Below are 22109 nucleotides of genomic sequence, written 5' to 3' on the forward strand. Positions count from 1 at the left end.
CACTCATGCAACATCTTCCAGAACATTATAGGTCTAAAGCTAACAACCTCATACAAGAGGGAAAACTAATTTCAAACGCCTCTATCAAATGTGCTCTTGATGCAGCGGACACAGCATCTCGTGCCGTTAACACAAGGGTTTTACTGCGCAGGCACGCATGGCTACGCATATCTGGTTTTAAACAGGAGGTGCAGTCTTAAATTCTTAATCGGCCTTTTGATCAAGAACACTTGTTTGGACCTACGGTAAACACATCTTTAGAGAAGATGAAAAAAGACACTGAAACCGCTAAATCCATGGGGGCCTTACAGGCACCAACAACTAGAGGTTCATTTCGTCGATCCTTTTATAGGGACACCTCCAAAACCATTGGGACAGATAACACTTCTTCTTCCTACAAAAGCCCCACTCAAACGTCCTCTAACGGGAGGATATTTTAGAGGAAGTTACAGAGGTAATAACAACAAAGGAAGAGGCTGCAGTAATAACACCCGCACCTCCCCTAGCACAAAACAGTGACTTCCCTCCACTCCCCCCACAACATTTCACTCCGGTTGGGGGAAGACTATCACCGTTCCTACCTGTCTGGAATTCAATCACCACAGACAGGTGGGTGAGACCAATTATCCAATATGGTTACTGCCTGGAACTCCTCTCTACTCGTCCACACATACCACCCAAACAACGTCCGATGTCCACAGAACATCTCACGCTTCTAAAACAACAGGTTCTCTCTCTCTTGCAAAAGCATGCAATAGAACTGGTTCCCAAACACCTTCCAGGTACAGGGGTTTACTCCCTGTACTTCCTCATCCCAAAAAAGAACGGTACTCTCAGGCCAATATTAGACCTCAGAACGTTAAACCTGTACATACAATCCGACCATTTTCACATGGTCACTCTCCAACAGGTTCTCCCATTGCTCCAACAAGGCGATTTCCTTGCTACTATAGATCTCAAGGACGCCTACTTTCACATTCCTATTGACCCTGCTCACAGGAAAGATCTACAGTTTGTAGTGGATTGTGAGCACTACCAGTTCAAAGTGCTCCCATTCGGAGTGACTACAGCACCCAGAGACTTCACAAAATGTCTCGCAGTAGTGCAGCTCACTTGCAAAGACAACACATTCATGTGTTTCCTTACCATAAAAGCCAAGTCACGCAGTGATTGTGTGTATTACTCACACAAAATAATTCAGCTGCTGCACGACTTAGGATTCACACTAAATTTCACCAAGTCACATCTTCAACCATCCCACACCCAACAGTATCTAGGCGCCACAATAGATACTTCAAAAGCCCTTGCATACCCCAATCCAGCCAGGATAGCCAGCATGCAAGCTCTCATAACAAAATTTCAACCTCAACACTCACTACCAGCTCGAGTGTTTATGCAACTAATAGGGATGATGGCCTCTTGCATCTTAATCGTTCCTTACGCAAGACTCCAAATGCGTCCATTACAGGAATGTTTAGCACATCAGTGGAAGCAGGCTCAAGGTCAGCTTACAGATCTGGTGTTGGTAGACAGCTGCACACATCGCTCTCTGCAGTGGTGGAACACACAAACCCTTTCCAAAGGGCGGCCGTTCCTAGACCCAGTTCCACAAATAGTGCTAACAGCGGACGCATCGCTCACCGGCTGGGGAGCTCATCTCTTAAACCATACCATTCAGGGTATGTGGACCCATCAACAGAAACTGCTCCACATCAATCACCTTGAATTACTGGTATTAAAATCATTCCAAATACATCTCATACACAAAGCTGTCCTCATCCGTACGGACAATATGACAGCAATGTACTATATACAAAAACAGGGGGACACACACTCTGCAGCTTTCACGCCTAGCGCAAAGCATATGGAGATGGGCCATTCCTCAAAAAATATAGCTTCTAGCGGAACATCTTCGAGGGGAGCACAATCAGATTGCGGATCCGCTTAGTCGTCAGAAGCAACAGATCCACGAATGGGAACTTCATCCCCAAGTTCTTTATTCATTTTTGCAAATGTGGGGCCACCTAGACATAGATCTGTTCGCCACACATCAAAACACAAAATGCCCAAGCTTCGCCTCCAGGTAGCCACACCCATTGTCCAAAGGCAATGCGATATGGATGAACTGGTCAGGCAGATTTGCAAAAGCTTTTCCGCCGCTGCCGCTCATTCCATTATTGGTACGCAAGCTCAAACAACAGTCTCTCACAATTTTCCAAGTTGCTCCAACATGGGCCTGGCAACCACTGTTCACAACCATGCTGGAACTCTCAATAGTTCCACATCAAAAGTTGCACATTTCCCTAAAGCTTCTCACGCAAAATCATGGAGAGATAAGACATCCAGATCCAGCTCAGCTGAACCTAGCAATCTGGCTCCTGAAGTCTTAGAGTTTGGTAACCTCAATCTCCCGCCAGACAGTATGAACGTCATTTAAGAGGCTAGACGTCCTACCACGAGGGCATGCTATTCAGCTAAATGGAAATGATTTATGATCTACTGCAATAACAACACAATCAATCCACTAGATGCTTCAATTCAAAACATTATTTGTTACCTCCTGCATCTACAAAAATGTAATCTGGCATTTACATCTATACGATTACATCTTGCTGCCATAGCTGCGTACCTACAAAACAGACAACACTTGTCATTGTTTAGGGTACCGGCCATTAAAGCATTCATGGAAGGCCTTAAAAGAATAATTCCTCCCCGAGCTCCACCCTCTCCAGTGTGGAATCTAAACATTGTCCTTACCAGTCTCATGGGTCCCCCATTTGAACCTTTACATAAATGTGAGCTACAATTTCTCACATGGAAAGTAGCTTTCCTTGTGGCAGTCGCATCTCTCAGGAGAGTTAGTGTACTCCAGGCATTAATCATACAAGAACCATTTTTACAAATACATCACAACAAAGTGGTTCTTAGGACAAACCCTAAATTCTTACCAAAAGTCGTTTCTGCTTTTTACCTTAACCAGTCTGTTGAACTGCTAGTCTTCTTTCCTCAACCAGACTCAGTAGAAGAATGGGCTCTTCATACACTTGATGTCAAAAGAGCTATCCTTTTATTACATTGAAAGAACAAAAACTTCAGGAAAAGTAAACAACTTTTTGTAGCTTTCTCACCACCACATAAAGGCAATCCTATATCAAAAGCTGGAATTGCCAGGTGGTTCATTAAATGCATCCAGATATGCTACCACAAAGCAAAGCGTTCATTATCCATTCCCCATAGAGCACATTCCACACGCAAACTAGGGGCTTCTATGGCATTGTTAGGGCACATTCCCATAAATGACATTTGTAAAGCAGCAACATGGTCTACACTGCACACTTTCGCAAAACACTATTGTGTAGATGTGCAGGCAAAACAGGCTAGTGTGGGCCAGGTTGTACTAAAGACACTTTTTCAAACCACTGCAACAGATGCAGATGGCCACCGCTAGGGAGAGTACTGCTGTACAGTCTATGTACAAGTATATATTCTGCAGCACATATGCCTCAAACAGAAAATGCTTCTTACCAGTATGCATCTGTTCTTGGCATGTAGAGCTGCAGAATTATATACGCCCACTTGCCTCCCCGGGTACCTTTGTCTGTTTCAGTGCTATCTTACTTAGATACATCACACATGGACATCTCTTTCTGTTTCTCACAAACTCCATCATCACCCTTTATGGTGAAAAACAATCTGAGGATGGAGTCGATTCCCATGCGCACTATCGTCCTAAGTAGGAGTCACCTATCTCGTGACTACAAAGAACTTCTTCCAATACAACAACAAAGTGCAAACATCCGAGCCCAACACCATATGGCGATCTATGCACATGTATATAATTCTGCAGTTCTACATGCCAAGAACAGATGCATGCTGGTAAGTAGCATATTCCTTACTTTATACCCCTGGGTATGGCCAGTGAAAAAACTGTTTACCACGTGGAGGTCTCTAAATGAAATCCATGAAGAAAAGCGCACTGACCCATAAGGAGTTTATGCACAAATGACGTAAATTAAAGGTATACCTTAAAACATGAAAACTACCCACTCCAATAAATAAATAGTATTGTAATTACAGTAACTCAAGATATTCAGTGCACAATTGTCTCTTTTTTTAGTCATCCCCGCACACCTAAATGTAGTCAGAAAATTAAAATAGTACATCACGACTCCTTTTTAGACAAAAATACAAAACATGATTACAAAACATAAGTACCGCTTGGAAGTGACAAGTTCTCTTAAGTAATGAGGACCGCTCAAGCAGCTTAGCTAAGCTTTACAAGAATTTTGACCACAGGATTATGCACAGTAGTTTATTAATCTGAAAATTTAAATTTACTTAAATTGTACGCAACCTAACATTAAAGAAGCAGCAGTGGAAAAATGTGCTGCTCACAAAATAAACTGAAGATTGTGTCCAGCCAGAAACAAATGTGGGTTTCCTGTCAAAATGGCCTCCTGCTGAACACACAGGTTATTTTTAAACTTTTGGAGGCTAGTTGAATCTAAATTCCAAACGGCACAAGTCTGCAAATAATGTCAACTTATAATGATTGTCAGGTTCCAGACACTACTGTAGAAGTAAATAAAGTAACACATTCTTAAATATTGTCTATCAGTTGTCAGAATCCCGGAGTGAGTCAGTTTAGTGTATCTTAATTTTTGAGGATCTCATGGAGTATCAGAAGGTTGCTTGAGTCAGCAAAATGAATTTCCGCATGAGGAGAGTACTAATTTCCTTGAAGTAATCATTAAATACTTGCATGGTATTATTATCCGTTACTATTCTTTTTCGTTCTTATGTTTTTTAATCCTTGATTCAGGCAAAATGCAACTTGTGATAGGGCTCTCGTTTAATGATCTATTTCTAATATTTAAGGCTCACACAATAAATGCCGACTGAATGACCAAGTCATTGAAAGGTTGTTTGTTCACGAAATACTCTCTAGTATGTATAGCACTTAATACTATACTAAGCAGCATGATATATGTTTTGTATCGTACATATGCCTATATTGACTAGTCAGTGATGACATTTGTCGTTCACAACTGGGTTATTCCACCACATTATTTAATGCCTGTTATTTGACAACTTCTGTTTGTTAGAGCTTCAAACACAAACCAGCTTTCTTTGTATACACAAACCATGTGGTTAGAATAGGTTTTTTGAAAAAATTGCATTAGTTTGTGGTAGGTGATATCTTTCTGTTGGATGTGTACGTTCTAAGTATTTAAGTAACCAAACCTTTAGTTTAGCAAGGGTTATGTTTTTCATACTTAATGAAATGTACCGTTCTGAAGTGAGCTGTCTACATACACATGGTTAGAAAATTAACGATTTTTACTTTGAAGATTTGCCCACTGTAAACTTTTCAAGATTTTGCGACTTTTATTAAGTCAGACTAATAGCTAAGCTCCGTATTTCTGGTACAGGTACATCAATGTTTTATCCTTTCTTTTTATTTCATTGTAGACACTACATCAGTAGCAGAAGCACGTAATAACCCGAGTATAGGGGAAGGAAGTGTTGGTGGACTGACTGGCAGCCTGAGCGCTAGCGGGAGTCATATGGATAGAATAGGTGCAATTCGAGACAACTTAAGTGAAACTGCCAGTACAATGGCACTAGCTGGAGCCAGTATCACAGGAAGTCTGTCAGGAAGTGCCATGGTCAGCTGTTTTAACAGGTAATGTGTGAAATCATTTTCCAAAGTGTTTCAGCCAGTGTCCCTAGTCTTTTCCCAATAAGGCATTGATGTTTTGCTTAAACCTATTTCTTCAAAGTAAATATTTTTGAATGGCTTCTCCTCTTCTACCCCACAAAAACATTGTAGGGAGATTCTGGTAAACAAAATATTCTCCAAACTGGGTTCTTCTTTAATATGTATGAACTCTACAATATTCCTAAATATTAGGTTCTTGGGTCAAATTATAACCTTGAGTTAAGATCACTCAGTACTTCTTTTTATGTTCTTTTTAGATCTCTGCCTCATTTAGTATGGAGTAATTACAAATTAGCATTTTTATTTCATCAACCATGTATTCAAATTACTTAGTTTATTATTCTTGTTAATATCTTTAGTAAACATTGTTATGCACATTTCAGCAGAATCTGTTTATAGTGTTTTGAGGTTATTTAAACAAATTTATATGGTTACTAATGTAAGTACTGCACTCGTTGAACAGTTTGTTGAAGAAAGTGTTCAAAGTATTCGGAGTGCTGTAAGGAGCCAATACTGGGCTGATCTGTTGAGTATTTGTGTACTTTTAATTTTGTGTATATATGTATATAGGCAGCAGGTAACAGCGTGGACAGGACAGGAGAGGAGGCAGGTGACCGCGTTGGGGACTGTGGCAGGCGACAGCAAGGGAGGGACTAGGGCAGGCGACAGCGCGGGAGGGACTGGGACAGGCGGCAGCGCTGGGGCAGGCGACAGTGCAGGAGGAACTGGGGCAGGTGAAAGTGCGGGAGGGACTGGGGCAGGCAATGACGCAGGAGGGAGGGCAACAAGAGAAAAGGCAAATTAGATTTTCGATTATAGTACACATCCTAAATTATGTAGAGGATGTGTTCCCAAATGTCACAGTGAATACAGTTTCCCTAAAAGCTCAATAATTAGATTGATCTGTAATGCTTCTTAATAAAGCCTACAGTGAAACAAGATAATGGAAGCGGAGTCCCACGCATACAGAAATACCATCGCCAGAAGTTCTGGTTGAATGGTGAGACAAAAAACATTGTGGATACGGTTTTTTTTATCTACCAATGAGAGATTGTTTAGCAGGGACAGTAGTCAGACTGAGGTTTGTTGTCATTCATATTGCAAAATTCTATGAGTTGATCATTACTTGTGAAAGGTTTTCATTATTTTTGTTTGGTTTATTTATAGGCTATAGGGTTTACCAATATTTGTCTGCCCCTAAAGATGTGTGAATTTGCGATTATCCCTTTATCTGTTGACCTTACATCTATTGGTTTAGTTAATATACTCGAATTAACATTTGAATTCATGTGCGCAAACTGAAAACATTTTTAATATCTCTTTACTTAAATCCGATTGAAATTACGTGGATGCGTAGTGTAGCTGTTGTCCTATTCTCTGCTTCTAAAACCACAAGTCGATTACCTGTGTTTTCAGTTATTTGTTTGGCGTTCAGTCTGCATCCTAGATACTGATTTGTTTTCAAAAGATAGTCAAAATGACGAGTGACCATTTCTGCTTGTTTTTGCCTTCAAACATTTTAAGTGATACCATTTGAAATATAAGACTAAGAGGAAAGCTGCCTGAACACTAAGCTGAGCCTTTGGGGAAAGAGAAAGAAATAAGCTACCTCAGAATCCCATCAAAACAAAAATGCCCCAGAGAGATTATTTCTCAGCCTTGCACTCTGTGTTACTCCTTGGGAATACTCTTAGAAAACTGCACCGTTGCTGTTGTTCCCTCTGCCATTTAACTTCTAGATATATATCGGTGATGTTGAATAACTTTCCAATTATCTATAAGTCTAGTCCCTTTTCTCTGCTTGAGAATTTGTGATTGACTCCAGCTTTGCCGTTGAGGCACTTAAAATTAAGGCACATCTCTCTCTCTCTCTCATTCTGCGTTGAGCCATCACTTCATCACAAACAGATTAATAAGATTGTACCAGTTGCAGTTGAGAAAGAGTGTCACTCCACCTTATTTGAATACAAGGAATCTTCTAATACTTCTACACTCCCTAGTCGTGTAAGTACTGTAACGTTATCAATAGGAGTGCCTTAACCTTGAGGTCATCTTAAGGCAGAGACACTGTAACCTCTGGAAAAAAGGTCATGTAGGACAGACTTTCTCTAAAACCTAGTCATTTCATCAGTAGAGCAAACGCAAAAACAACAGGGTGATGGATGGAATGCTTGAATTAATCTCAGCCACTGGCATTTGCTTCTCCCGCATCCCAATCTATCATTTTTTGCCCACCATGACACTTCAGTTTGGACTCGGCCATATGCAAATCAGTCTTGACATTGCTCCTCATGGTTATTGTATTGTATTGTAATTGCATTTATATAGCGCTTACTACCCCTGACGAGGCGTCAAAGCGTTTTTTCGGCGAGTAGCACGGTACCCCGTGACCCATAAAGAATTAGTGTTGAATTAGTATAGTGAAATATGAAAGTAATTAAAGTGGTGGATAGGTTAGTTAGTTATTTGGATTCGGAAAGATAGAAGAGGAAAAAAGGTTTGTATTTATATAGCGCTTGTTACCATTGATGGGGTGTTGAAGCGCCTTTTTTGGGGGGGGGAGGGGGCAGTATCAGGCTACTCCGGAAACCCATAAAGGATTAGTGGTGAATTACTATGTTGAAATATGAAAGTAATTTGAGTGGTGGATATTAGTCAGTTATTTGGAGTGAGAAGGATAGCGGAGGGATAGAAGGGGGAGAAAGGTTTGCATTCATATAGCGCTTGTTAACCCTGAAGGGGTGTTGAAGCGCTTTTTTGGCGAGTACCACCCTACTCCGGAACCCATAAAAGGATTAGTGTTGAAAATTAGTATAGTGAAACATGAAGTAATTTACAGTGCAGCCCGAACTATCAGGCCAAGTTCTCCCTGAACTGGAACACAAGCATCTTTGGACTGGTTTTGCACCATTAGGGCTCTTCAGCCACGTACAGCTGGGTTGCAGTGGCACAGTGAGCCTGGGACCCACGGCTGGGAATAGCTGGTGCACTTAGGACAGCAAATGCAAAAACAACAAGATGATGGGTGGATTGCTTGAATTAATCTCAGCCACAGGCAATTGCTCGAGCCGCATCCTAATCCATCGTTTTTTGGCCACTATACCACCTTAGTTTGGACCCAGCCATATGCATCATCATCAAGCATTTCATACCCATGCATTAGAAGACACAGCGTTCAATAGCTTCAAGTGGAACCACAGGCATTTAGTATAGAGCTCTACCCTTTAGCAGTTCAGGTCCTTGGGTGCTTCATGGTGCAGACAGACAGTACCACAAAAAATATTGTGCATCCACAAGTCCCTATCAGACAGATGTAGTGGGGATGTGGATCACTGCATGAATGTAATTGGGCTTACTGTAACCAGAGGCACCCAGTGTGTAACAAGTTTGCCATCCATGTCGTATTTAAAAGAAGATTTAATTGACTGCTTGTCCCGCCTCTACCTGGGATGACACTCCTATTTATTAATGTTCTTCAATGTTTTTTTACCATGACTGCCTGTATCTAAGGAACACAGTGGACTCTCATTTATGAGTGTCTACAAAGACCTGTGTGGTCAGACATAATATAAAATATAATCAGGCAGAATCAACAATAAAATAATGTAAAGTACATGATCTATCTCTCGTGCCTCCTCATCCTATCACTTGCCCAGGCGCAGCAACCTAGATAAGAACACCACACTGGTCTCTCACACGCGATACCAGCATTCTTTCCACTTAGGCCACAGTGCTATTCCTTCACTCTTACAACCAAGCACTCCACAATGGTGTTGCATGCTAGCCATCTACTAATGTGCTTTAGTGCCTTCTTAGGGGCTTATCAGCACAGTACAACTACAATGCAACACTACAATGCATTTGCTGTACAAACCGCAAGAAATTAAATCTAGGGCTCTTGCAAGCTAAGTCTACATTATTTACCATCGGTCTCTGAAGAAATCTCTCAATAAGTGACTCACCTGCCAGGTCTTCATAAAACAAATCAACTGATCTCCTTGAAGAGAAAATGGGTAGTAGACAGTGTGCTCCCATTTTCCTTCAGTCTCAATTAAGTGTTTTATTAAACCAGGTGTGGCTTACAGTATGGCGAATTACATGTAATATGCTTTAGCACCCTCCCACTCCGTCTGGCTTTTATTCCAAATTAATCAGCTCCAGCAGTTTATGCCCGTTTGGGATCCTAATCTCATGAAAAGGCAAGTGGTCCTGATAGTATCAGGAATACGAGTTATTTCCCAAGAGCTTGATATAGTAGTTCAGTGCTGCTTGGAAGCCCTTCTCGTCTGGACGACTGACCCGTTCCTAGACCTCTGCGCTGTTGTACTTCAGTAGAGGGTCTGTGAGGAACTGCTTCTTCAGTCCCTCGTGGCCATGCTAGCGGCAGTGTGCCAGTGGGCTGCTGCTGTGTTGTATGAGTTACTGGAGAGATCGAGCAGGAGACGTGGGGGATCTCACGGCAGGTCAGTACGGAAGATCTTGCACTAGTACTGCAGCTAGTGGCACTGTGTGTGCTGGCAACAGGACTCTTCAGCTAGCTTCATGTAGGGTGACCTGCGCTTGGTGCAAGCTGTTCGGTGTTTCGTAGGAGCACTGAAGCGGATGGGTGGCGATCTTTGCCGTTGGTGATCCAAAAGTTGCATCTGAAACTGGACCCATGAAATTTAGAAATGGCATGCTCAGAATGTACATTTTGAGGCACTGCACCCTTTGAACTTCACTGTCTCCAGCTGAATAGTGCTTTGTGCTCAGCTTAGTGCAGGAAACTCAAACAATTGATAGCTGATGCCGCTGAGCTTTGACTGCTGATGCTTGCCCCCCTACTACTGAGGCTTGAGACAACATAATTGCATTTAAGGGTTTTTCCCAGCTCTTCACTTTCTTCATTGCATTTCTGCTGGTCTGCTAAATCTAGGGGTATTTCAGGGTCTTCTCAATAGAGAGGTGTGGTTCCAAAGACCATTTTTAGCAGGTATTTGAACTACTGAGAAAGGAATGTGCTTGTAGATGTGACCAGGCATATGGGCCCAACACAAAGTGGTCCTGTTTTGGGGTTACGCTCTGCAGTTCAAAGACAAAGGAGTTTTGATGAAATAAATTGAAAGTTGAGGGGGAACTTCAGTTGAAATATTTGCTCCTTTTCCCAGTTAAGGTCAAAGTGCTCAGAGACAGTTGTTCCTTCTCGGATCCTGACAGCCATGGGACTGCCTTGATGACTGGAGCTGTAGTTGAATTATCTGGTACCACTGCCATTTTATTTATTTGTAGAACAAAATGTTCAATGCCAATGGCATGTTTTCACTAGGAACAGGGATGGGGTGAAAGAGGAACAACTTGGTTTCAAGGACTGGTGGCCTGAGATCTTTCAGATGACACAGGACCCCAATCTCAGGCTGATATAAAAGGTATGCAAAAATCAAGGCAAAAAAGGGACCAAGAAGAGATAAATCTTCAAATACATTTGTGGTGTTTGAAAGGCTAATTCCCACACAACTAAGTCTGTCTCGCCTTAAGAGCCAATGCTAGCAGTTTTTAGGTGCTGCGTTCGTGCAAGTCCCCAGGAGACCAATTGCATGGAACAGGCTTACCTGATCTGATGGCAGCTAGAAGTCCCAGGAGGACAGGGGTACCCCTTTGCAGGCTCTGGTGTCCCGATGCTGAGGGCCTTGACCTCTCTTGGTATTTCCTCAATGATTCATCGGCCTTCTCAGTCTTCGGACAGCCCATATCGGTATCAAGTGTCTTCACCTGGCAAAGTGTTCTTCATGGCTTCCGCAACACGAAGAACCAGGGCGACAGCCCTGACTCACGCTGGCCCCTCTCCTGGTCTCGGAGGGTACCCGACCTCGACCTGCACATGTGTAACAACCTTGTCTTCACAGCGGCCCCTTTCCAGGCAACATAGGGGGTGCCTAAACAAGCGATAGCCTGCACTCCACGGTGGCCCTATTCCTGGTTGCACAGGGTTACCAATATCTGCAAGATTGGGCAGGTAACCCGCGGTCCTGCAGCAGTCCGGGCCAGGTATTTCACACTCCACTCACTGGTATCCTCTCTGCATGATCCCGCCAGGCCTTGCTCCCTGCAGGTGCTTTTGTTCTTCTCACAAGTTCCCCTGGTCTTGGCAGGCATGCAAAAGGCTGGTGCTCTAGGCTCCGGACAGGAGCCTTGACTTCCTAGGGGATGGCCCCTCACACAACATGGAGACTAGTATACTGTAGTGTTGACTAAAGAATGTTGGGAGGTTAGAATGTCATGAAGGGATGACATCAGAAGAATGGAATCTGGAGACAGAGACAGGCTGTGGATGTACCTGCCGGGGATGCAAGCAATTTCTTTTAATAAAGAAGACCTCTTATTTGGAGAAGAATTGCGAGTGTCATCTTTACATTGGCGATGAGCGATGACACCCAGTTTCTGTGCAAGGGGCCCTTGGATAAGACGGGACATAATACGTCATTGAACTAAAGTGAACTAATGAAGAATAGCAGTGTGTGGTAACCTCAGCCGTTATTCTCAACTCTCAGGCAAGTCAAGTATATTTATAAATTTGGCTGGATTGTCTGAAAAATTAATCAACAGCGTTGTGTCAGTTGCAGCACGAGCGCTACACACGATCACGGCATGACTGTAGCGCGAGCACCTGCTCAAGGACTCCATGAAATCACCAAGACGCACGAGTGCATCGCAAGCACCTGGCTCGAGCGTTCCACGCGATCAACAAGCTAATCAAGGCTGCACACGCTGTTGATTGTGCTAGTACCTCAGCTAACGAACCGAAATTTACAATCACAACGCAAAGTTGAGGAGTGCGAGTATTACACGTGATCCCCACACTGGAGCACAACGTGTCTAAATTAAACAACACATGAAATACTCCCGATCAGAAGCCTTGAGCGGGGCACGAATGAGTCCTCATTGAGTGGGCGTGTTGACCCACTGTGAACTTGTTGCACTGAGAGATACAAAGGAAGGACTTTTTTTCTGTGAAGAGACAGTCCACAGTGAAGAAAGACTGAACTGCTGCATCTAATGGAAGAGTGAAGATAGTCATATTTAAAAGTGACACTAGAACAACTCAGTTTCTGTGAATACAAGAGGATTTTTTTTTGTTTATTTTAATTTCCTATTTTAACTTGTGTTAGATTTTTATTTTAAATTATTATTTTAGTTTATTATTTTAAATTTTGTTCTAGGTGTAACATGGCGAACAAAGTATGGCATCACCCCCTTTTTTGCAACACCTGGTGAACCGCCAATCCCATGGAAACAGTGGAAAAAGTTATTCCTCACTTATATATTGGCCTTTGGAGGTGATAGATATGGACCTTTTAGACGCCAAGCCATATTTCTCCATCATCTGGGAGTTGAAGGAAGGCGGGTATATGTAGAGTTACCTCAAGTGTCATTAGGTATGGGTGATGGTCAACCCAACAATGTCTTTGAGATGGCCCTGCAGATTTGCGGTTCATAAAAAAACAACGAACTTGGTCTTGGAACGTCATAATTTCAGTACAAAAAGTAGACGAGGATATAGCATCGTATGTAGCTGCATTGAGAGGATTAGAGTCATCTTGTCGTCTTGAACAATTGAGTGATTCCCTTATAAGGGATCAAATTCTCAGATGCACCAATAACAAGTAGGTAAAAGAAAAGTTATTAATAAAATAACCTAATCTGAGCGAGGCTATCCAAATTGGTTAAGGAATGGAACATACAGCTATGTGGTTACAAAAAATGGAGAGTAATGATGATCAGAGTAGGAAACTTGTAAATGAGGTTGGAGTAGTATGTGCAAAGAAGAAAGAGTGCACAAAATAGTGCCAATACTAAAACAAGTGTGTACAAGGATAAGGCTAAAATTGATGTGAAACCTAAGATTAAGAACTGGAGAGAAATTGTTTGTTTCCATTTCGCATCACCTGGGCATATTGCTTCAAGCACCATGTGTGCTGCTAGAATGGCAACTTGCAGGATTTGTGGTAGAAGAGGTAATTTTTCTAAAATGGTGTAGGACAAGGATTGAACAGAAAGACTGTAAGGACAATATAAAGGTTCAAGTAATCGACCAAGACATTCTTGACTCCTGTGAGAGTATTGAACAATTTATTTTGTTGGTGGAGGGAAATGAACTAAGACGAAAAGAAGGTGAAGTGTTGGAAATACGGAAAGTCAAAAGGGAAAGTTGTGATCAATTCTAAAAGCCACATGGTAACGTGAAGTTGAATGGTAAGGAGGTAAAGATCTTAGTAGATTTTGGTAGTTTATTTACTCTGATATCGAAAATGACTTATGAGAATAATTGGAAATCTCTGGAAGTGGCACAGTTGGGAAAACCTGACATTAAGGCTGTAGGATATGCTGGAAAAACAATACAGATTTTATGGATGAAGTGGATGACCATTGAATTTAAAGGAAGGGAAGTTTATGGAAGAGTCTATGTCACAGACTTTGGGTCTGATTTGTTAGGATTGCGCCATCAAAAAGACTTGGATATAATAATCAATCCAAATGCGTAGGAACCTGTAATGGTGGCGGAAAGGGGTGATGTTGAAGAAATATTCGAGGATGTGCAATTAGATGTGATGGAAAAATATCCACAAGTGTTTTCGGGGGAACTGGGATTACTAAAAGGGTTTTCCCATAAAATAATTCTGAAGAAGAGTGCAAGACCAATAGTACATAAAGTAAGAAGGACTCCCAATCTCATGAGAGAAAAACTGCAATTAGAGTTGGATACACTTTTGAAACAACAGATCATCGAACCCATCGAAGCCTCAGAATAGTCATCTCCGATTGTGGCTGCACCAAAGGAGAGTGGACCAATTAGTTTGTGTGTGGACTTGCGTGACTTGAATAAAAACATCTGGTTGGATAGGCAACCAATTCCCAATATTTCTGAGATGCTTACAACGAAAGGGAAGGGGTCGGTGTTTAGCATACTGGATATGTCTGCCGCCTATCATCAGGTGAACCTCCACACACAATTGAGGCATCTTACATCCTTTGGCACACCATTAGGAGCTTTTCGTTATAAAAGGATGCCTTTTGGGTTAGCGTCTGCTTCGTCTGTTTTTCAAAGGATGATGAAAAACATTTTTGGAGATATGGAATAAATATTGTGTTTTCAGGATCATGTTCTTATTGTTGGAAGGTGTGGGAGTGAACATGCAGGGGTGTGGAATTCATATCGCCCGACACCCGAGACATGTTAGTTTCTGTCAAGAGCAAGAAGATTTAATGAGTATTTTGCCCGACGGACAACTAGATATTTACTAACCATAAGCAGGATAAAGCTGAGGCACTCAGGTGCTCACAGCCAGTCACAAAGGCATAATGAAATGCAGTCACTATGGGAAAAGTATCAAGACCTTTAATACACACGAAGCCCAATATTTTAGCCTGGTATTGGCCAAGGAAATATTTGAACCCATTCTGCAGGAAACTGCATTCTTTTTTTTTTTTTTCTTCAAAAACCCTTTATTGATAATTTGCACAGTACATCAGTGTAATGTCAGTCAACAATGTTGTTGCATTAATAGTGCGTCAGTATCTTACACCTTCCTGCACAAGTTCATTACATAGGGAAACTGCATTCTTGCTGCGAGGGTGTGTTTAGAGACAGACACTGTGTTGCTATTGGCCGCGAGGCGCCACACACTGTTCGTGAGGCAGTGAAGGACGGAAAAGGCAATGCAGTTTTGTAGAATACATTTTAAGAAGTAGCTGGGAAGAGGTTGGGGTGGGTGGAAGGGGTTCTCACCACACATAATCTCTTTGCTCTCCCCTGGAATGTTTATGACCGAGCCTCCTGCCTGCCTCTTGTTGCAGCTTGCTCCTCCTGGTTCTGATGTCTGTGCCCCTGCCCGAGCTATTAGTTCCCCCAGGGCCTCTGATGCCTGCTCTCGTTGATCCTTCTGTTGGTGTATCAATATCCGCCCCAGGCCTGCTGAAGTTGTTTCTCTGTTTTCCTCCTCATCAGGCTTCCTATGATCATGGCTCATGTCACATAACGCTCGTGCGCTCTTTTCGTTCCCCTCAAACGCATGCCCTCACATATTTGCTCCTTCCAGGCTTCTGATGTCCAATATTCAGACTGTAAGGGGGGCTGGGAAATATGAAGTGTCCCAGATTGATTTATGTATTTATATTTATGCACTTAGGGGCCTAGGATTGTGTGAGGGGCCTAGGTTTGTGTGTAAGGGTATATGGAGAGAGTCACTGCAGCACAGTGTCACTCACAAACCGTCTTTGGAAAGCTATTTATTTTCTGTACAAGTGCCAAAATGAGTGAACGCCACTACCTGCAGTAAAGCAGTCCTAAACCAGCAGGACATCGGCTGTAAACCAACTGTAAAGCGGGCCAAAAGCTCCAATATAGGCTACATTATGTTTCGAACTTGTCTGTTTTTTCCATATGTTGATTCCAGAAGGCAAGTCTGTCTTCTAAATAGCACTCAGTGCAACTGCTTGATATCATGCACCGACCAGGCAACATGATAAACCATTTGGGAAGTGTTTTGCTGGACGGTAGGCTTGCTGAATGTGTTTGCTGCAGTGTGTCTGCAGGTTGTGTGTATGTATGTGTGTGTTTGTTTACAGGGTTCGCATATCTGTAAAGTATGTGCTATCAGCAGATTGTGCAGGGTGGAATTGTGCGCGTTTGGAATGTGTCTGTGATTGCAGGGTTGAGTGTATGTGTGCAGGGGTACTCGTGTCTGCATTGGGTTGTGTGTACTAAAGGGGGAAGGTGTGTGTACCTCAAGATCTGTCTCTCTGTGCCGGAGTATGTGCCTGCAGGGACTTTCTCTGCATACTCTGTGTGTCTGTGCAAGCGGTTTGTGTTTCTTTTCAATGTGTGCTCTGTTCCAGGGTGTGTGTGCGCCAGTCTGTGTGAGTGTCACTGCTAGAGTGTGTCTGTCTCTGCAGGGAGGGTTTGTGTGTCTGCCAGGGAAACTGTCTGTTGTATGGATACTGTGTCTTAAGGGGTGTGTGTGTTCTCAAGAAGTGTGCATCTACTGTGTCGTGTGTGCAGGGTTTCATGTGTGTCTGCACTAATGTGTATGTCTCCGACGGGCTCGTGCATCTGTGCAGTGGCAGTGTGTGTTTGTTTAGTGGACTTGTATCTCTGAGCATGTCTGAGCAGTGGGTTTGAGTGTGCAGTCCGAGGGATACCGAGTCACGGTGCTACTACCGGTCTAAGGCAGGACTACAAATGGCCTTTGACTTTATTGCAGACATGACTTACCAATGTTCCTTAGGGCTGGTGAATAAAATTCACCCATAATCAAGCTGTTCACATTTTGTGGACAAAAGCTTCTATTGCAGTGGCCTGTGTTCGACCTCATGGTCACAGGTTCAAATCCCGGCGGGTCCACTCAGCCTTTCATCCATCTGAGGTCGATAAAATGAGTTCCATTGAGTTGGGTAACAACAAACATCTGTTATTCAGTGCCAAAATACCCGTAGTGGTGAACGTGCACCTTACAAATACACGTTATGTTATGTTGGCCCGATATATTACTCTGTAGCAAAACGGCTTCAATGTACCCAAATATTTTGCTGTGAGAGAAGGGGAAAAACTCATGAATTGGAAAATAATTTGCTTCAAAATCATATTGCAGAGATCATAGTTTAAAAAAGCATTAAGTGCTGTGAGCTATCTGCAGGCTCTTCAATCACTGACCAATCGAGACAACACAACTTAATGTTCAATTCCAAAATTGTTATTTTTCATTTTTTTGCTTTGACTGGTCCTCACCTACATAATTTATTTCTCTCTATTTGTTCTGCTTTTGCAAAACGTTACTGAAAAATTCTATAGTAATAGAATTTATTAGCTACTCCGTAAGTGAACTCCCTCAGTCGTATTAGTGACTACGAGAGGGATTATTTTTACCCTTATAGAATCTCCATGTGCTTTTCGCACAGCAGTGAGTGTTATAGCCATCATTCAGTGCACCTTCTAGCGATGGGGGAAAACATTTTTTAATCTCTGGGAGAGGGAATTCCCCTATGTAGTCAAGGTGTAAGAGAGCTTCAACTTTTCCCATAAGCTCCTCGGTTGTGAGGGAGCTTTTTCCAGCTCCCCTTACAGTAAAGAGTGACTGAGAGATTATTAATCCTCCCTATTAGCCCTCTGTTTCTCTAGGTGGCTTTAAAGGAGAACCTTCCATTTCTCTTAGAGTGATCCCAACATAATGGAGGCCTGTGAGGGACATTTTCCAGTCCTACTGCAGTGAACTCCCCTATGTGCCAGGAATGGCTGAGGGAGATAATTATATAATTATTGCTTCCTCCTCCTCATCTTCCTCATGCAGTTTTAGAGGGCCACATTAAGTCAAAGTATGTATGCTGGTTACTTTCCCTATCAGCCTGTCCTTTTTGTGAAATCACTGATGACACTTAAGTGAGGAGAGAGATGGACAGTTGCTTAGTATCTTATGTTCTAGAGGGCACGGGGCTTAGGTACCCCTCCCCAGCAGGGAGGTCCTGCATGTCATGCTTCCTTGCTTTTAATGCATCACTACATTTCCTTGTTCTACTTATGTGGATGTCGCAGGCCTAATCAGAAAACAGCTGTGGGATATGGTCATCTGACCGTGGAGATTACATTCTTCTATCTGTGCCTTGTTACAACTAACATCCCTACATACACCAATCTTCGAAAACAGATCCACCTCATTATATCAGCAGTAAATATTAGACACACCTCCTAGCACCGTCCTGTGCATATCATGATACCAGGCCATTCAGTTGTTTCAGTATTTTCTCTTCACCAGCACTTCCAGAGTGAGCTATGTGAGTACATCAACTTGTAGTACATGTTTGACAACTCATGACCCAATCATGCCCACAACACAGGCCTGTAATGTACCACCTTAATGGTACATCTATTGAATCCATGCTGCATCTATATCCACTTACCAATCTACATATAAACCATACTGAAACCATTAACTTAAACTTACCACACCCAAATACAGATAGGCTATTAAAGCTATATACTACTCAAAGGTTTTTGTGTTGGCCCTTGTGATTGATGTAATCGATAGGTGGGACAAGTAGATTTTGTTTTAGGGCAAGTAGATTTGAGTTGCATTTCGTCCCTAGGACAAGCACTTTATTTTATAAATTTCACACCCCTGACATGATCAGTTGTTTGAAGAGGTGATGGGAAGGTTGTAAAAGTATGGACTTACCATAAAGAAAGAGAAATGTCAAATAAGAGGAAAGGAAGTGACGTATTTGGGACATGTAATCAACAGGGATGGAATTAAACCAAGAAAAGTATTGTGTTAGCAATTGAAATGGCACCAAGACCTGTTGGCAAGGATGAACTGAGATAATTTCTCGGACTTGCGGAATATTGTTCCACGTTCGTTGGAGGGTTTGCAGATGTTGTGGAACCTCTTAGGAGGTTGATTAAAAAAAGGCTCACAATTTCTGTGGGATGAGGAGTGTGAGAATGCCTTTCAGAGAATTAAGCAAAGTATCGTTCAAGCGGCCAAGTTGGGACGTTTTCATTTTGCAGCTAGGAAATTTGTAACCACAGATGCTAGTAACGTGGGCATTGGTGCAGTGCAATCCCAAGTTGAGGATTGAGAAGAGTATGTAGTGGGTTTTGCATCTAGAAGGTTACAAGGAGCAGAAACAACGGGTTCTGTCATTGAAAGGGAAGCTTTATCTTGTTGTTGGGGAATTAACCATTTCAGATTTTATGTTTGGGGTTTGCCCTTCAGAGTAAGAACAGATCATACGCCATTAACGTATATTTTTAAAGGTGGAAGGGGGCTAGGAGGAAATGTAACACCCTGTATCTCACGGTGGTTATTGTCTGTTCTGGAATTTAACTTTGAGGTGGAGTTTATGAAGGGCAGTAAAAATGTGGTTGGGGATTTCTTATCAAGGATGCCTGCTGGTGAAAATGACTGCGTTGGAGAGGTATTTGGTGGAGATGAATGTAGAATAGTAGGACACAGTGCTGTAGGCATGGAAGAATGGAACATGGCTAAGAATAATGATTTGGTGATGAGTGAGGTGGAACATAGGGTAGTACAAGGGTGGGATGGGATGGAGTGGAGTTGTCTGGGCCGATGAAGGAATATTTTATTGTTAAAGAAGAGCTGAGCACTGTAGATGGAAAGTTGATGAGAAGGAGCCAGTTTGTTCCTCCAGAAAGAGTTTTACATATATTGTTGATATTGAACATTAGGGGAATCTGGGACGTGGAATGACAAAGAGGAAGGTAAGAGTGTCTTTTTGGTCGCCGGGAATGGATGATGTGGTTGAGGACAAGGTAAAGAACTGTGTGGCTTGTAGCAGTAGTGATAAGACTAAAATTACGAGACAACCTCCTGTGGGGTGTGTAGTTTTTCCAAACAAACCATGGGAGAAGTTGGCTGTTGACTTTTTGGGACCTATAGCAAGATTGGGTTCTTGTTGTAAATATATGTTGATGTTAATTGACTCTCCTACCAAGTGGTTTGTAGGGAAGCCGGTTGAACAAGTGAATACTTCTGGAGTGATTGAGTTCTTTGAAGAGATATTTCTGGAGGAGGGAATTCCAAAGACCATAGTATTGGATAATGGAGTACAGTTTATTTCCAGGAAGATGACTAGTTATTTTGCAAAAATGGGAATTGTTCATGAGAGGGTGGCTTTGTTCCGACCATAGGCCAATGGACTGATGGAAAGGATAAATAGGTTGATCATGGAAAATGTTCAGTTGTCTTTGGCAAATGGTCTTCTGTGGAAGAGAGAGTTGAGGAGGATGATTTGGGTGCATAGGACGACTTCCAGTTCTGTCACCGGCGTGTCGCCTTTTCTATCCATGAAAGGTTAGAGAACCGGGTGTGAAGGAGTGTCCTATTTGCTTAGAGGGCAGGAGTGATGTGATGGTTGATCGTGAGGAGGTGAGAAGAAGAGTGGTAGGTTCTCAAATTAAGAATATGGAGTATTGCAATAGGAGAAAATGCGTGAGAGAGTTTTTGATTCAGAAGGGAGATTGGGTTGTTGTACCGAGAACTGGCTTTGTGCGCAAAGGGGAAAGAAAGTATTCTAATCCCTGTAAAAGATTTTAGTAATTTTGGATGATGGAACGACGAGGAGTATTGGGGCTGTGTGCAAAGTTTGAAGATATATATATATATATATATATATATGTGTGTGTTATGTGCATAGTTTTATGATGCATATATGTCTAGTTGTACTATAGGATATCCTTACTTTGCTTGTTTTATGTTATGCCTATGAAGTTTGGTTTTTATTTATTTGTTTAGATTTCTGTCAATTCTGTGAGGGGGAAGATGTGTAGTGTTGACTGAAGAATGTTGGAGGTTAGAATGTCATGAAAGGATGACATCAGAAGCAGGGAATCTGGAGACAGAGACAGGCAGTGCATTTACCGGCTGGGGATGCAAACCATTTCTTTTAATAAAGACATCTTATTTGGAGAAGACTTCTGAGTGTCCATCTTTACACATACATTGGTTTCTAGTCCTGGTAGCTACAAGTATTGGTGCTCTTCTTTCTACTGGTGAAAAGTGTTGGTGAACCACTTTTGGGTCTCATGCGTCCACCTTTATAGTCCAACTCCAGACACAAATGTTGTTTAGTGTCTTATTCTTAGAAATTCAGGTTGTTGTCTGCTTCTTCAAAGTGCTCATTCCTCTGTAATGCCCTTTCTCAAAGGGACAGTCTGCCACAGCAGGAGTGGCTCCAGTTCTGACTGACCCCCAGCACAGGCCAAGGAAGTGACTGAGGATCACCCCTGGCTGTCCGCCTCCACTACAATATGGCTCAAAGGCCCAAGCCTTCCTTTCTGTCAAAAGCACCTGGTCCACAGTGCCAACCTTATCAGTCTGGCCAGCTCCATGACAATGAGCTCAGGCCCCACCAGTAACACTTCCTGGAAGCAAAGACTCCTTTGATGTGCACATAGGATGCTCTGCTCCTCTTCATGTAGTGCATGTTCCCACCTTAGCCCTCAGGAATGTCCGCAGTGCACATCTCCTGTGTGGGGGTTGTTGTCCTCACTGCTCCAGGCCCTGTATTTCCAAAATGAAACCCACATGCCTGCATGTTATGTACTATACACAGGCGCGCACACACATCCCAGTATGCACATGCAAGTATTATGCACTGACCGGCGCTACACACAGTCCATGCAGGCCACGGGTGAGTTAAGTACACAGCTGCAGAAAATTGCATGAGTGGGCCAGTAAGCCCCATTTCTCTGGTACAGGTAAAAATGCCTGTTCACACTACTGATCACTATGAAACACACAACAAGTATGCTGATGTCTCTAAGCTAGTGTCAATTAACTCCTGGTAAGGGAAAAAGTCCTCTACCATCATTAGGGTAGCAGTCAGAGCTTCTCCTGGT

General features: G+C 42.5%; 1 protein-coding gene across 4 annotated transcripts in view; it reads left to right on the forward strand.

Annotated features, from left to right (window-relative positions):
• Positions 1–22109, forward strand: part of RNF19A (ring finger protein 19A, RBR E3 ubiquitin protein ligase) — a 498540-nt gene that overhangs the window by 402476 nt on the left and 73955 nt on the right. For all 4 annotated transcript variants that reach the window (XM_085605173.1, XM_085605174.1, XM_085605172.1 and 1 more), the window contains one exon: positions 5473–5686. In XM_085605173.1, coding sequence (XP_085461299.1) covers positions 5473–5686 — 214 coding nt within the window. The remainder of the gene's footprint in view (positions 1–5472; positions 5687–22109) is intronic.

The sequence above is a fragment of the Triturus cristatus genome, chromosome 5_1, assembly GCF_964204655.1.
Source record: "Triturus cristatus chromosome 5_1, aTriCri1.1, whole genome shotgun sequence".
Lineage (NCBI taxonomy): Eukaryota > Metazoa > Chordata > Amphibia > Caudata > Salamandridae > Triturus > Triturus cristatus.